General features: G+C 40.2%; 2 protein-coding genes across 4 annotated transcripts in view; one reads left to right on the top strand and one right to left on the bottom strand.

Annotated features, from left to right (window-relative positions):
• Positions 1 to 2,283: 2,283 nt before the first annotated feature.
• LOC109478598 (40S ribosomal protein S15-like) lies at positions 2,284 to 5,769 on the bottom strand. The gene is made up of 4 exons (XM_019780268.1): positions 5,703 to 5,769; positions 5,175 to 5,266; positions 3,935 to 4,169; positions 2,284 to 2,451 (listed from the first exon to the last, which is right to left on the bottom strand). The coding sequence occupies exons 1-4, from the start codon at positions 5,703 to 5,705 to the stop codon at positions 2,338 to 2,340; spliced, it is 444 nt and encodes a 147-aa protein (XP_019635827.1). The 5' UTR covers positions 5,706 to 5,769; the 3' UTR covers positions 2,284 to 2,337.
• A 757-nt stretch (positions 5,770 to 6,526) lies between these two features.
• The window catches only part of LOC109478590 (band 4.1-like protein 4), a 41,018-nt gene continuing 30,641 nt past the window's right edge, over positions 6,527 to 16,903 (top strand). For all 3 annotated transcript variants that reach the window (XM_019780256.1, XM_019780257.1, XM_019780255.1), the window contains exon 1: positions 6,527 to 6,909. In XM_019780256.1, the coding sequence (XP_019635815.1) occupies positions 6,805 to 6,909 (105 nt within the window). In that variant the 5' untranslated portion in view covers positions 6,527 to 6,804. The remainder of the gene's footprint in view (positions 6,910 to 16,903) is intronic.

The raw sequence follows: 16,903 nt of genomic DNA, 5'->3' as shown, positions 1-16,903 counted from the left end.
TTTTATTTTCTTTTTCTTTGATTAAATGAAGGCATCATTTAAGGTGGGATTTGTATAACATTGAGGGCTATAAGCCTACAATTTTTTATACTTAAGTATGCTACATAACATTTTATTATCATGATGATAGTGTTATGTACCAGGTACCAGTATGTGGTGGGTTTGCAGGTTTAATGGATAAGGTTAGGACTAGTTTTGTAAACTTTATACAAATGAAGAATAGGTTAGAATTTGTTTAGATATTATGATAAGTACTACAGCAGTATCCTTTAGCTTACAGAACATTTTGATAGATACTGACCCTTGCTGAAGTAGAAAGGTTTTAGTCTGGGCAATCAGCCCTTCACTATGATTAGGCCGCCACACTGACTTAATTTTATGGATGACATCCTCTGAAGACCCCCAAACTAGTGCGCGCGGGCGAATAAAAACAAATTCTGGCCAAAAATAAAAATGCCTAACCACAGGAATACAAAGCTGGTATTGTGAATTTGCATCAGTACATATATAGCGACGTATACGACAAGCTGGCACATGCTAGCTTTTTGCGGTTCTTGAGTCTTTGAGCTTCGGTAGCTTTGAGCTTCGGTGCCCGACTCCGTATTGTCGCTAACTACCATGGAGTACCCAGGCCAGAGCCTTGGAGAACCTTTTTTTTTTTCGAGAACAGGCAAAAATCAATGCGCGCATGGATGTCATCCATAAAATTAAGATGGTGTGGTTTTTAATGGGATTAACTTGTAGTGTGGTATATTTGCTCTTGTAGAGGTTAACTGTATATGGTACCAAAGATATTTGCTCTGGCACAAATAGCTGCTTGGATTTCATCTGCAGTGTAATGATGAAGTGTAGACAATATGCATTTTACAGCTTCCAAAGAAGACTACCACATGTACATACTGTTTCATTTCTAGTTTTTAGTGTAGGAGGGACATTTTCTTTTCACTAAGTTTCGAGCACAGAACTTTGACATACATGTAATTTTTAAGATTCATACTTTTATCATTTTCAAGTTATCTTTTTTTGTTATCTGTTTTTGTTGCATCCTCCTGAGAAAAAGTTGCTCTCTACATACTAGCATATACACCAAGAGTTTTTGAAGACTTCTTTCCTTGGCCCTTAAATTGTAAGGAGAATGTTCATCTTCCAGTGTAATATTTTTCTTTAAAGAAATGATATCGGTTTGGCCTGTCTCACTTATCTGTGGAACTTATTCCATGTATGAAAGTAACTTTCTACTTGTGGAATTTATATTTGCTTCATACAAGCAATAAAACGTTGTCTCATTGCATCAGCTTGTTTCCTACTGTCCTTTCCCAGGATTTTATGCTATGGGCAACATAAGACTTAGTACACCCTAATATTCTGTCATAAACACTTTTGGTAAAGTTATGTCGTATACTGTTTAGTTTTCAGGGAATAACCTATCTAGACGGTTTTGGCCAATAAAACGACATAAAAATTGTACGTATGATAAATTTTTACTAGTACATCATCCTCTGAAAATTTGGTGGTCCTACGATATACCGTTCTCGAGTTCTGAGGGGGGGGCCGAATGAGCCCCCCCGTCCCACCAAGCCCAAAAAAGCCCGGTCTAGATAGGGTTAATGTGCTAACTAGAGTACAAGCAGACATACCCAAACCCAACACTCTACAACATTTCTACACACCTCCATCTGTACTATGACCATTTTGAAGAGCCCCCTATCAGTTTGCTGACGAACGACATTGCAAGTCATGATCATAAATGCCTGTACATAATGCTCTTTTAAAAACAAGTTTCTGTTGGGGACATCCTGTGCACATGTGATGTGGTTTGAGGAGAGCCACACCTTCAGCATGTTTACATGTTATGCCTAAGGTAGTTTATCAGTTATTGATTTGATTATATGGATGACATCCTCTGGGAACCCCAAAACTGATGCAAGTGTGCGAATAAAAAAAGTTGCTTTCATTATGAAATCTACGTGGTCATTAAGGTTGAACAAATGGCACAATGTGGTATGCGAATAATCTACTCTTCAAATTCATTTCTTTACATTTTCGTCTTTTTCATTTGATTTTGCCTACTACGATATTGGTATCGTTTTCAAAAATTTTTTACAAGTTACGGTATATATTTGCTCAATTTGCAACTCTTTAGTACGATTTACAATATGGTTGAGAACTTTTTTTGGAAATGGACTAAAATTCATTCGCGCGCGGATGTCATCCATATAATCAAATCAACATGGCCTTACAGCAAAACAAAACAAACCCAGAGAAGACAGAAGAAGTAGCAAGTGTGTGATATTTTCAGTTTTTATTGTTGGTAACTATGCTATGGCCCCATGGTGTCTACTTGAGCGGGATGAACCGTGAGGAGTGGGTGGCACCGATACCAGGTCTGCCGTGCTTCACCGGCTTGTATGTGATGGAGAACTCCCCCAGGTAGTGCCCAATCATCTCAGGCTGTAAACAACAATAAAAACACAAACATCTCAGTAACTGGGTTATATGTTTAACATGTACACGCATCAAATTCAACTGCACTGACAGCATATTATGTTGACACCCAAGCAATTATTATTGAATATACCAATACACTGTTATACACATACCAAACAATTTCTCAATCGAACTGGTCTTCTGGCTTACTACATTCTACTGCCTAACAAAGTTGTTCATGTTTGAAGCTAGCAGTGTTCTACTCTGGCATGTTTTTTTGCACACCTTGCATCAAGTTTTCGCCTAAGCTGCCTAACATAAAAACTTGAAATGCAAAAAAAAACACACTCTCAGTGTAACCTTTCTGACCGCCAAACTGAAGCACTGGTGTTTACATCTGAGCTGTAATTGTTGCCTACGGGGAAGGAGACATCCTTCCGCAGAAGGGCTTTGTAAGAGATTGAGATTTTCATGTTCGCAGCTGTTTCTCGCGTTTGCGTGGACGGATTCTTTTGAGACTCGGTATATGGTTTGCTATTGGGCTGCAGATGATGCACGTTCTTACGTTTTTATTGTATATGTGTTTTCGGGTGTGAAAATGATGCCTCTTGGTGGCCCCAAAACACCCCTTTGAGCGTGAAAGTGGTCGCGACCGTTGACCTGTGGCGTGTTTAAGCTATTCTCGGTCTGGTCCACGTATATGACCCCTCACACAGAGGGGTGTTCGGTCTCGATAAATTCTTTGTTTAAAACCCTATATAAAAATATACAATAAAAAGCCTGGGGGTATAAAAGTAAGATTTTACTTGTTAAATGCCTAAAACTAAGTGTTGATTTGCTCCAGAGCTGTTTAAATGCCTCGGTGTTCACAGTTGATTTGCTCAGACCCATGCAGGATCACCCCAGCTGGCTCCCTGCCCCATGTGCCGCCACATGCAGCTGTGGGGTCAGGGGTCGCCAGGGGGGCTCAGCTCACACACCAGCTGATTTCAGGACCCCTGCACTTTCATCATAGCTATGGACCAGTCTTCCAAATTTGGCTCATGACCGTATCAAAATTTGTCATATTTGGGGGACAGAAATTGGCCTGTAAGCATCTGGAAAGAGGTGTCGTAAGACTACGCTTACTAGGAACATTTACACCTCAAAATGCAGGAAATAGTGTTTCAGAGGGCGAAGACTCTAAAATTTACCTGGGGGAGCATGCCACTTTCAACACCATAACTTAATCCCAATCTTCACTTCCTTGGCAGGACTTTCTGTCCTGAAAACTTCCTTTTTTCTAATTCAACGAAATACTTTAATTCATTTTGTGTTCACAGAAACAAATTTCACGGTCTGAGAAAAATGGAGGTGCTCACCGTCTCACGGAACTTGTGAAAGGGTGAAAGACATTATTTGTTAGCTGTAATGATAAGTTCATGGTACAGAAGTGACCGTGAAAATAGTGGACACAAAAGTACAGTGGAAAAAATCTGGAATTACAGTACTTTTATCTTTCTCTCACCTTAACTTCCACCTGGTTGAAGGTCTTGCCGTTGTAGACGGCCACGATGCTGCCGATCATCTCGGGAACGATGACAGTGTTCCTCAGGTGCGTCTTCACCACCTCGGGTTTCTCCAGGGCGGGGCACTCCTTCTTGGCCTTGCGCAGCTTCTTGATGAGAGCGAGATGTTTCCTCTTCAGGCCGCGGGAGAACCGCCGGCGGGGGCGCGCCTTCATCATCTCCATCAGCTGCTCACTGAGGTGTGACAGGACAGGGAAAACAAAACATTTTTTTATGTTTACCAAGGAAAACATTGTTTAAGCTAAATTTCCTCTTCTTCCATTCCAAACACTGACCTCTAACCTGGCCAATGACCTCATTTGTTGATGTCTGTTATTTCAGAACAGGAGTTCTAGATTGCTAAATTGAAAACCAAATTGAAATCTGGATTCTGACGCCAGGCCTATTTTTCCTTCTGCAAAATTGCAGATTGTATAAATTTTTCTTCTGCAATCTTGAAAATCTATATTACAGACAGGTATTTTGAACACTGACAGCCAAAGCTAGACCTAAACATGACAGCATCACATCATGCATAAATTTCTTTTTAATATTATGAAAACTGTTAAGACACGTACATGTACACACCAGAAGTGAAATGTTTTATTTGACATATTTGAATCAAAGAAGGATGTCTCTCTTTATGGTTGTTTGTATGTCCCTTAGCATAGCTGAAATAAAGTATATGAACACATGGCAACTACGTATTTATTCCGGGATGTAGTATATCATATGACTAGTGATGCATACCGGTTCACTGGACTTGGATCCGGACTTGTAAGAATGTTTAGGTTCAAGTCCAAAAAAAACCTAAAAGTCAAGAACCGAGTCCGGACTTATTACCATTAAAGACCCTTTCACATACCCCTTTTCTTTCCAAACCACCTAAAACCTTCCGTAGATTGCAAAATCTTTGCTGCAAAATGAAGAAAACATTGCCATCGGGCATCGTCAAGTACCGGCCTCCATGTTATGTGGCCAAAGTTTCACCCAGACAACATTGCAAGGTTGCCAACATATGCAATTTTGTATATGCCATGGGTTAGGTCCAGACTTACAAGTCCGGAACTGAACCTAAACCTCTGGACTTCAATCCGGACCTGAACCTAAAATTGGGTTTAGGTATGCATCACTACATATGACAACATAATTTTCTTCGATCAAGACCTGGCTTCTTCAGTCTTGTACTACAGTACCTACCTGGACATGTCCAGAAGCTGGTCCAGGTCCACACCTCGGTAGGTGTACTTCCTGAAGGTACGCTTCTTCTTCAGGGCAGCTTGTTCGTCCGCCTACACGTAGATATGGTAGGAAATAATAGGGGAGGGGGGCGGTAAGGAAACAAAGTTTAGTTCTGCGTCTGTCTTTGAAGCTACTAGTACATGTAACCCCACGTGTGGTTTCCAACGTTTCATGAATAAGTAACACACTTAGGTACTTCCCACTACACAAAATATATCCGAATTGCGAAAGCAAAAGGCATGAAATAAACGAGAAGGTAGAAAAAACGTGCGAAAAAGACGTAGGCACAAATTTTGTGGGTCCTTCACCACAAATATGACTCATTTTTCGGCAGAAATAGATGAATGGTGACAAAATAACACGGTGGTGAGATAGCTCATGTTGTTATCTGTCATCAGAGAGCTTGAGATGGCGACAAAAAGTTCGCAAAAGTGGCGGATGCAAGACGATTCCTAAGATATCCCAACTCTGAGGATCAAAACCCACCATTTTGAGCAGATTCGAGTCGAAGAGAAAGACCCCGGATATTGGACCCAAAAGGCATGCGCGGTGACACTTTCTTACCCTTACCTGACTAGACCACTAAAAATTAGGGGTGTTAAATATAAATCCCAAATAACATTCCTAAAAATGATTAATTTTAATTTCTCGGCCATATATCTTTAAAAAAATCATTCAATATTTTATTCTTTACAAATTTATAGATTTTCTAGGATTGGCTTGGAAAGGGATATGAGCATTGTTGTTTAAAAACAAGTGGACTCGCCCAAAGCTAATAAGCTGATTGAAAGTTGTCGATTTCCCAAACGTACCGCCAGGTTACGCTAGGCCTGACCTCCTCCCAGCCGGTTTACCTCGCAATATTGGGTGTCATTCGTGTTTGTGTTTCGCTCCCTGCTGACATCTACTCTGTGTGTGGACCCCGGCATGTGTCTATTTGGCGGGGCGGAATGCTGGTAGGCCCCGGCCGGTTGGTTGGTGTGGTCCCCCTGCTGGCTTCCAAGCTTCCTCGACAAGCTGCAAATTGTCGCCGCGATCGTATCGTTGCTGCTAGTGACAACATCACATTCACGATGCGAGCTGCTTTTGGGACCGTTTCCAAACCTGGCAGGCTGCCGGCGAGTTGAGTGAGGGAGCAAGCGAAAGAAACAACGTACACTTTCTGTATGCTACACCCAAACCCGGGCCAATACGTTCCTGTGACATTTTCTTAGCATAGTAACTGTATGATTTTTTTTCAAGGCTTGGATGTTCTGAAAAATTATAAGCTTTAGTCAACAACACTACTTTTCGAACGAAGATAGTCACAGGAAGATAGTATTTCTACTCAAGCTATGCATCATTGAAAGCTGGACTTTCTACGTGCCTTACGTGGTGTTCAACAGACACTTGTGGCTGGTTTAGACTACTGAATGCAGAAGAACAACGTGGTACTCCAACCATAATTTTTAGTGAAGACAACTCCAGTGGTGGTTGAGAGTTGGTGGTTTAGATGAAGGGAGGACACTTTGCTGTGGAGGATTCGAGTTTGGTGTACACAGAGAGGACGTAACGCCTGGCCCCAGGTGTACTAGTACTAGGATTGGAGATGGATCTTTGCGGATGCCTCGGAGGAGACAAGGACATCCAGGTGCAGATTTGCCTGCTGGATGGCACTGACATGGTCCTGACCAGAGAACGCGACGGCATCAAGGTCAGTGTTTAAGATCTACTTTGTACAGTCATCATTATCATGTATCTTATCTCAGTACATCATCATCAAGTGGGGTCGTGTGGCGTAACGGTAGAGTGTTCGTCTCAGACCCAAGAGGTCCCAGGTTCGAATCCTGCCCGAAGCAACCGATCTTGTGCCCTTGGGAAAGGCACTTAACACGACTTTCCTCACTTTACTCAGGTGTAAATGAGTACCTACATATAGCTTCGGTTAGGGACGTCCCTTGGATAGGACGTTAAATGGAGTCCCGTATTTGGGGAGAGCCACACCCCACACATGTTAAAGAACCCATCGCACTTATCGAAAAGAGTAGGGGACCTTCCTGGTGTGAGTGGTTCAAACCTTACAGTCCGGTCTTACGCAGCTTGTACTTACATGTACGAAACTGGTGTGTTACACCTTTAAAGGTGGTTTACAAACAAACATCTGGCATATTCTTTAGCCTGGAACCCTGCCTGGTGCCATCCTCTGTAGTTTCGGCTGCCGGCTCCTAATGTCACTGGGTGGCCAGGCGGCTGGCACCCAGGCTATTAAGAGTTGGAGCGCACATAAAGTTTGACATAAATTACATCTTAGATACTATCTATATCAGCTTCTTTCCATACTATTTATAGAAATGTTTCAGTTTCTATCAGTTGCTTTAAGGTAAAGTACAGCTGACAGACTCTGAATTGTGAATTTGAAAATAGCTTTTAATTTTTAAAGTATTGACTCTCCAACAGCCCTTCCCTTAATTGTGCATCTCCCCCCCCCCCATCGTTACAAGAGGGTCTGCATGGGGGGGGGTCGTGATTACAAATTACGCAAAATTTTCACTGCCTATTACAAATTACGTTAAAGTCTCAGAGAGCTGATTATGACTTTATGCTTTGCAGTTAATGTTCTATTACGAATTACATTGATTTTTTGGGTGGAGGTTACCTACGGAGTACGAAGACTAAAAAGGCCTGATAATAGTCGCCTTACGAAAAAAAGGGCATACAGGCCCCTTTATAATACTAGTAACCAATTTGAAATGGCCCGTTATTGTGTACACTTTAGTAAAGCCTTCAGAAGTTCTGTTCCCCACAGACACATGGCTACATGTAGATCTGAAGGCCGCACACTTATAAATAATTTGTGAACTATTGAAAAAAGAAAGGGCCTGTTGTATGATAACATTGTGTACACTGTACTGAGTAAACAAAGGTGCATTTCCTGCATACCTGTTCATACCACCATTTATCAAACCATTGAGCTGTTTATATATTATACTAGTAGTTAATACTGTAGATTTAATGAAATGCAAAAGTACCCAGTGTCTGATAATTCAAACCTCCATTTTCTTAGCTGTAAGGACCTTAAAGTCCTGGATTTAAAATGTTTATACCTCAATTTTTAGCTGAAATTTGATGTAAAGGAACTCTAGCAATCCATCCCATTTTGCACAGTTGAAGTACAATGCAAAAATCTTGCCAGAGAGAAAGTTAAATGTGACACACTAAATCTGGGTTGTGACGTTAGTTGTCATAGATAGAACTCTCATGTTTTAACTTTTTCCCTGCTGCCTACCCCAATAATTGATAGAGATGTGGTACCAAAGGGCTACCTTAGCAAGGTGAAGGTTAAAACTGAACAGAAAAGCCCTACAACACTTCAGCAGCAGACTGCTATGTGGGCTGGGCCGCATTTATAAATGTTTTCTGCCAGCTTTAATAAATAGGATGATCCCCTGCTTTGCCTGGTATTCAAAAAGCCAGTCTGACCCCAAATGAAGTCGGTTCAAAGCACCATGACAATCACAGGCAGTCTGGCAAAATGTTCTGCAAGCCGTGACCCACGCCAGAATCAACACAACCTCTCCCAGACTCTCCCAGAATCAACTTTGCAAACATGCACGCCGTCCGCGCGATATTTCCTCTGCAAATTGGGACCAGATTTTTCCTTCGGAAGGAAAAATATAGCGATAATTTAGCGGTTTATCCCTAAAAGACGCAGGCATGCTGACTGAATAGGTGGAGTGTCTGGCCTTGTTGTGTCACGACAGGCACCAGTTTTGCATTAAGCAGAATTCCTGGCCAAACAATGTCGGTAACAAAGGAGATCAGGTAACGGGTACTTATAGGGGAGGGGCGTGAGACAAGTCAGTGATACAGGATTGGGTAGGGATGAGCCACGCATCTTATGTAGAGTCTGGGAATGGCTGGTCATGAAGGCATCACCTTGGTCAGTGATTATGTACTTTTCTAGCCATGCTTGCGAATTTTGTAAACTTGTGCAAAGAAAAAGTCGTCTAAGTAAAGAGACTCTTTTTACACAACCAAGTCTTTTATTCAGCCGACATTTCAGTGACCGTCTTGGTTGTGTAAGTGAGTCTCTTTACTCAGTGTCTTACCAACCTGATGAAACTATTCAGGAAAAAAAGTTGTCTAACTCTAGAACTTTCAGTCAGGTCAACTTCTCAAACTAAGTAGTTGTATGATATCATGATCATCTCATCTCACAAAAAAATCACATCCAGATTTGTGTACGCATCATGTATACTGGTATAGGAAAAAAAGAAGTGCCTACTTTTGAAAAGTGCATTGTGATGTCACTTTTTTTACAGAAATTGAGAATGATTGTAAGACATGGTGTCCAAACATTTTAAAAATTATTGACAAACTTTGGTAGTTTTGCGTTACAAATTAATCCAACTTTGTAGCCTCAAAACAAAAATCTGGTTGCCCCCCAAAATGCTACACATATACAACCTCTACTTCAAACACGTTGCCTGCACCACAGGTGTTTGAGCCAGACAAACCTTGCCAGGAATTCCCCCAGGCTCCGGGGACTACCTAGGGTAATGTTACTGTGACCAAATCCCTCACAAATGGAGAAAATTGGGCAGCTGTTCACTGGGACATAAGCCTGTTATCCCAACCCCTGAGGATATTAGACAATATTGTCCCATACTGTAGGGTAATGTCGTTGCAGCATGATATCTTACTTACTACTAGTAGTTTGTAAATGAAGCTAGGGCTGGAAATACCGTACCACCTGCATATGTAGGTTAGGCACAGGTAAAATTGGGGCTGTGCAGGTATATATTGTGTGCTTATGTACAATATCAAAATGATAGCAATTGTTTTTTAACAAATTTAGTATGACCCATACTTCCTAAGTTCTCCAATTTTGTGGTGCAGGTAATTTTCAATATGTCACTGATGCAGGTATGCAGGAAAAGTATTTTGACTGGAAAATTTTAGCCCTTCAAGGCTTGCACTTGTTGCAGGTCATATCTTCAGTGCAGCTTATAATCTGATAATAATCTGAGAATATCCTGTTCGCTGAATTTCAAAACACCAGAAAAATTACATCTGCTATATAACAAGAAGCATATTTAAAAAGACTATAGGACAAAAATGTGCTTTTGGTGGAGTTTCTAGCTTTTACAGGTAGCAAGGAGGTTCCTTGTTGCTTGTAGGCATTTTTAGCAGGTGTTTGAGTAACTTTGTGTGAAAAATATACCTTTTTGGTTGTGACCTTTTCGGCATATAACTATACCAGTATATCAAATCCTGGATTGTGAATGAGTACGTGAGTGAGTACTAGTATGCCCAAAACTTCTGGGAAATATAAGGGATAACAAATGACCGTAGGTGACGCAGGGGCGTACGTAATTACAGAGGATGTTTATAATGGCGGGCGGGGTCAAACGGGTGACATCACGGGGTCGGCTTGCTCAGGTTGACCCTCGCTGATTTATTAATCGACAAACAATACCCGGTAAACAAAGGGTCTGTTCTACCAGGCACCAGGCATCCCAGGTATGGGGACAACCTAGCTAGCCTCCGTAGCAGGCTTATAGAACTGGGGGTTTGGTGGTCTTCGGCTGTTTTCTGATTAGCCCAGTTCTAAAAAAACGGGGGTAATTCAACCAGGCTGGCTATGTTGTCTATATGCAATCAGAAAATAGCACACAAAAGCTCCCAAAGACCCTGAAGACGCCCCAAACCCCCCAGTTTTTGGCATGCTATGGAGTCTAGGGACAACCACCCCAGCCATGGTGGCAAGTTGGACATCCCTGGAGAGAAGTTTGGTTACCCAGTGCTACCTGTGATATGTCCCTACTATGTATAACAAAGAAAGGAAAAAACTAATGATATCATGTAAGAATAAAATAACGCTACGTGGGAGAAAAGTAGAAAAATTTTCAACATGCTGTTATCATGCCCTGTATCTGTTTATCTAGGTCAATATATGTGCATAATGCTATAGTATACAAAAGAGAAACCTTGTCACAGCAATGTGAAATGTAGTATTCCATTATAACACATATAACGTTACATGTATTGAAGTTGATTAGTACACTAGTAGAAATAGTTTATAGTTATTAAGTTATTTGCCATACATTGTATCAATAAACTTGGCTTTGTGACTCCCTGTAAAAGCTATATCTAAACTTCTAAAATAAATCATTTTACCATTTTATTAGTCCTTACTTTGAGCTAGGACAAAGCCATTAGGGCATTAGGAGGTGTGAAGTACTTGGTAATCCAAGGTATTGTCTATTGATGGTAATATACATAAGGCATTTGGGTCAAAAAACAAGTCAGGTTGCCCAGTACTGCCAATGCAGACAATCCTTTTTAAAAAAGAGAAGTCAAACCATATCAGACACATTATGATAGCTATAGTTTTAGACAATTACCTTGTATTATTACGTACCCTGTTTCAATGTTCTTTTTTTGTTATTTGTAAATACTGCCTTCGGGCAGGAATTCACAATAAACTTATCTTTATTGTCAGGATATTAAGGAATAAAATTTAATAACAAACAATTACAAGGGCAGGTTTTTATGCCTGGCAAGTCTTAGAGAGTTGCTAGTACATGAAGGTCAGAAGCTAGGAAGATTAAACCCAGATTCCTTCAAGGAGTCAAAGAAGATACATGTATCCTCAAGATCTTGTCTAAACTGCAGGGCTCGAAATACTGGGTGCATTTGCACCTTAGTGCACCCAAAATTGGAGCTGTGCACCCAAAAAAGTCAATTATTTTCTGTGGGTGCACTGGTACACCCAAATATTTTTGTAGGTATTTTTGTATGTATCAAATAATAGTATGCAGGATATTCTTGGCATCTAAGTGTAAGAAAAATGATAAAATCTTTTTTGTAGTTCTTGTGTAAAATTTTGAAGTTAGCTCCCATTTCAGATTCAAGCTCAGAAGAAGAGCATTAAGATCTGTTATTATGTTATATGGTGCACCCCAAAAAATTTTGTGCACCTAATTTTTTAGGTTGGGTGCACCAGTGCACCTATTCCCAAAAATGAATTTCTAGCCCTAAACTGGGAAATGGCTATCAGTAGCACCCTGGTGTTAAATACCATGACAATCCCTCCCCCTCTGTTTGAGTTGTTCCTTCACACCCCATTGTGCCATCTGTGTACACATGCCTGCAGTGTTGTTTTCCTTCAACCCTCCCTGGTAAGGGTGGGATCAGGTGGACACTTGACCTCCAGGCATGCAAAACACCACAGATATTCTACTCTAGGTTTGGAGAACATTCCTTGTCAAAGTGCACAAGTGATCTAGAGGTCCAGGGTCATACCTCACCTGGAAATTCTAAAATGCTAAACCCTGTGAAATGCTATTTTATGCATTTGGAGGAGGCAAATTTCAATCTGATAACTTCATCGTCATATTTGAAATGTTTTTTTTTTTTTTTTTTGCTAAGAATTCTTTCTGGTATCATAAGCTCATGGCAACGTTCCTTACCAAAGTGCACAAGTGATCTAGAGGTACAGGGGCATTCTTCACCTGGAAATTCTAAAATGCTAAACCCTGTGAAAGGCTATTTTATGCATTTGGAGGAGGCAAATTCCAATCTGATAACTTCATTGTCATATTTGATACGTTTTCTTTTTTTTTTTGGTTGCTAAAAATCCATTCTAACTGATGTTGTACAGTTTTCTCAACTTCTGAAGAAGCTTTGTGAGATCTGTTGATAGATCAAAAGATGAAAAAAAGTTTGATGTCTCAAAAAAATTCACATGATGTACCATAAAAAAAGTGCCAGTAGCCTGGATACTAGACCCATATAGCACACACTAGGCCCAGAGCTGGAGCCCAGGAGCTGGCCTGTGTAGGCCCAGTGGAAACAGTCTGGTACCCAGGCTACATTTTTTTTTCAAAAAGCACACATTTAACTCTTTCAAATGCCATTATGATACAGCTTATACAACTTATTTCTAACAATTTACATGCACTTGTCCCTATTGTTTCATCAACAACTGAAAGGTACAGTATTTCATGGAAGGACCTATCTCTGTGCTATAGAAAAGAAAAAAAACCTCTCACTCATTGCCTTCAGTGTCATAAAGGTTGTATGGACATTGTGGTTTCCTTTACTGTTATTGGATGTTAGATTAGAGCACATGTAACTTCACAGCATAGGCTAGCATGCTTCTTTATTGATGTTCTCTGCATGACAACATAAGGCCACACCGACTTAATTTTATGGATGACATCCGCGCGTGCATTGATTTTCGCCTGTTCTCAACAGAAAAAAAAGAAAGAAAAAATATCACGGCCTTTTGAGGCTCTAGCCTGGCTCTAGGTCTGGGTACTCCATGGTAGTTGGTGACAATACGGAGCCGGGCACCCAGGCTACCGGCGCTCCACGACTCAAGAAATCTGTACACACGTACAGTGCTGATTCATAAATTCAAGGAGGTTGATTTTAACTCCATGATAAATTCCACAAAGGCTACAAATTCACAATACCAGCATTGTATTCCTGTGGTTTAGTAGCATTTTAGTCTTGGCCGGATTTTTTTTATTCGTCCGCGCGCACTAGTTTGGAGGTCTTCAGAGGATGCATGTCATCCATGAAATTAAAGCCGGTGTGGCCTGTAAAGGCAAGAGAAAAATTATGAGTGCTGATTTTTAGCTTACTGCTAGGCTGTCATATTATCCAAGAAACATGATAACTGCTACTTCAGTATTTAGGTTTGTGCACTATATTTGACAGAAAGTTTTGAGATTGTTATCTTTTCGCGTGTTTGTTTTGGCATGTCTGAGAAACGAGATATTTGTTTGGTGTAGCCTGACTGGGAATCCTCAGTGACACAAGATAGCACCCGTTCATTCTCGCTTCAATAATCGGACCAGAAGTTAATGTGGTGTGGTTGAACTGGTATTTTGTCATTGTTATCTTATAAAAAGTGATTAAGTGAAGCATGGAATTAAGAAAGGATAGAGCTGAAGTGATGGTTTCCAGCCTCTTTCATTTTGCATATCAATATAGGTTGACAGTACATGTAGATTTGTTTTATGCAACTGTGTCAATGTGCAAGCCAGAAATGCTTGAGGGCTTTTTAGCCAGAATTTCATTTGATATCTGATATCCAAATCAGTTCGTGCTAAAATTTGTTAATTTTACCTTTTTTCTTAAAAGCTACGTTAGCAATCCTGCTTCTTGCTCCAGAGATAGGGTCGCTAACCACTGGACTACAAACGCTACTGTGCTTATTTCTGCAGTGTGTATTGAAGATGACTTTCCAAACAGAAGTTTAGCTTTTAGCTTATTTTTGAGAGATTTTAGACATCTTTATGGGGCTTTCTTCTTGTACTGGTATACATATATGTATTTTATGCCAGCCAAACTTTAGGTGGCATATTGGATACTACATAGCCAATTTGATACTGTCTTGCTAATCTGATCAAGGAGGTTTAAAGGAGGTTGTATTTCTACCTCCATGCAGCCACCAAAAGATCTGCTTGAAGATAAATTCTATCATCAGCAATCTTGCTGTTCATCTGGTCAAAACATTAGTAGAGCAAACAAATTACTATTCCTCTCCAGGGCTAGAATTCAATACCTCACAAATATCTCTAATATTTCAAAGTAGTGATGCATACCTAAACTCAATTTTAGGTTCAGGTCCGGATTCAAGTCCAGAGGTTTAGGTTCAGTTCTGGACTTGTAAGTCCGGACCTAAACCCATGACATATACAAAATTGCATGTTGGCAACCTTGCAATGTTGTCTGGGTTAAACTTTGGCCACATAACATGGAGGCCAGCACTTGACGATGCCTGATGGCAATGTTTTCTTCATTTTGCAGCAAAGATTTTGCAATGTACGGAAGGTTTTAGGTGGTTTGGAAAGAAAAGGGGTATGTGAAATGGTCTTTTATGGTAATAAGTCCGGACTCAGTTCTTGACTTTTAGGTTTTTTTGGACTTGAACCTAAACATTCTTACAAGTCCGGATTCAAGTCCAGTGAACCGGTATGCATCACTATTTCAAAGTATTCTTGCATGGTTGTCTCCAAAACAAACAAATGCTGATGTCCCAGATTATCTGTTACTTCGGGGATTTACTTTAATGCAAGTTAATCCAGCAATTCACACCCCACACAGTAGCTGCTTCCTCTGAAGCTGATTTGGGGGAGGAGCAAATACCTCATAATCAGGACTGGTCCACTTCATAAAGTTTATGGACAACTTTGATCGTAAAGTTCAGTTTCTCACAAAAGGCGTTGCCATTATTTTCACTGTCACAGTGTCCTTAGTCCTTAGGCCACAACAATTCAATTTATTGGTTCTCGGATTTGCCTGCTTCATTTTTTCTTGATTCGTTACAAGAAAATGCTCATATCTTGTACCCAACAGTAAATTTACTGTTGAAGAAAGCTCCTTGTCTTCCTGGTTGTTATCCCAGTTCATCCATCCATGCAGTGGTTTTAAACTCACTGTTTGAATTACAAACTACCCTGGTATGTTGAATTGATATGAAATATGTAAAAAGAATTTTTTTTTTGCAAGGAGATGAAAAAATTATAAAAGGCAGGAACACAAATCAATCAACTACTTTAAAAAAAAAACTCAACACCCCAAAAAAACTTTTAAAAACTCAACACCGACTAAAAAACTAAAAAAAACTCAACACCTCTAAAAAAAACTTTAAAAACTCAACACCCCTAAAAAACTATTAAAAAAACTCAACACCCCTAAAAAACTTTTTAAAAAACTCAACACCCCTAAAAAAATAAAAAAACTCAACACCCCTAAAAAAAAATTCCTGTTTTTCGTGTTGAGAAAAGCCAGCGGAAGCAGCTGGCATCAAAGAGCAAGGATAGATAAATCCATACATTCTTGAGGTGACAGCAGCAGTTGATACCATCATTACTGGGACTAATGAAGCCAAGCCAAGATATCTGGAACAAAGAACTCTGGAGACTGTTGCTAGCAGGGGCTATCACAGGCCATTCATGGTGATTTATACCATCCTATTTTGCTGAATGGTTCATCCTTCTGCCGTTGGTTCAACCCTCTAGCCTCCATCCAATAAAATAAATCTGCCTACATGTAGACAGACACAATAATTACTAGTCTGTGATATATACACTAACAAATCACTATGTTTAAAGGTAGATGTACAAAAGGACTGGAATTTCTAGTGCAGTGAACGACTGTACCTGGTCCAGTAATACTTACAGTACTGTACATGTAGATTCTCTGAAGGACTGTGTATTGTATTGTGCCTTAGGGCTAGCCTGAATGAACCAAAATTGGACTGCAAGACGGCATCTCTTTGATCTCAAAGATAGGTAATAATTATGCACTTTCCAAGCATAATTACATTTCTCCTGAGCCCAAATACCTCATGTGTATCTATTTAGCTTCTTTTGGAAGGAATGTCATGGTCACATTTTTTCCAGGGAAGGCCCAGGGAAAAAATGTTGTGTTTCCTGCTTCCCGACCGACCCTAGAAAAACCTGCCGACCCTAGACTTTTCTTTGGGCTGGACATAAGGGACATAATTTTTCGAGCTGATCAACCTTTTCTAGCTCCATGAACTGATATCTGAGTATACAGGTGGTTTTCTAACATTGACATTGAAAATAAAAGTGTACTCATGAAATTTTACTTTGGTAAACTGTATTGTACAAGTTGGACCCCTGTATATTAAAATTTATCACCGAAGTCTAAAAAAAAAAGATCCC

Source organism: Branchiostoma belcheri, unplaced genomic scaffold (assembly GCF_001625305.1).
Source record: "Branchiostoma belcheri isolate BF01 breed outbred unplaced genomic scaffold, Haploidv18h27 scaffold44, whole genome shotgun sequence".
NCBI classification, from domain to species: Eukaryota; Metazoa; Chordata; class Leptocardii; order Amphioxiformes; family Branchiostomatidae; genus Branchiostoma; species Branchiostoma belcheri.
The sequence above is the reverse complement of the archived record's forward strand: the minus strand, read 5'-3'. Positions and strand labels throughout refer to the sequence as shown.

Bases quoted from the DNA above. Each gene is read 5' to 3' on its own strand.
- LOC109478598 (XM_019780268.1), bottom strand. The intron at 4,170-5,174 runs GTAGGTACTGTA...GTCACACCTCAG, and splicing joins CAGCTTCTGGACATGTCCAG to TGAGCAGCTGATGGAGATGA. The intron at 2,452-3,934 runs GTGAGAGAAAGA...TGTTGTTTACAG, and splicing joins TCAACCAGGTGGAAGTTAAG to CCTGAGATGATTGGGCACTA.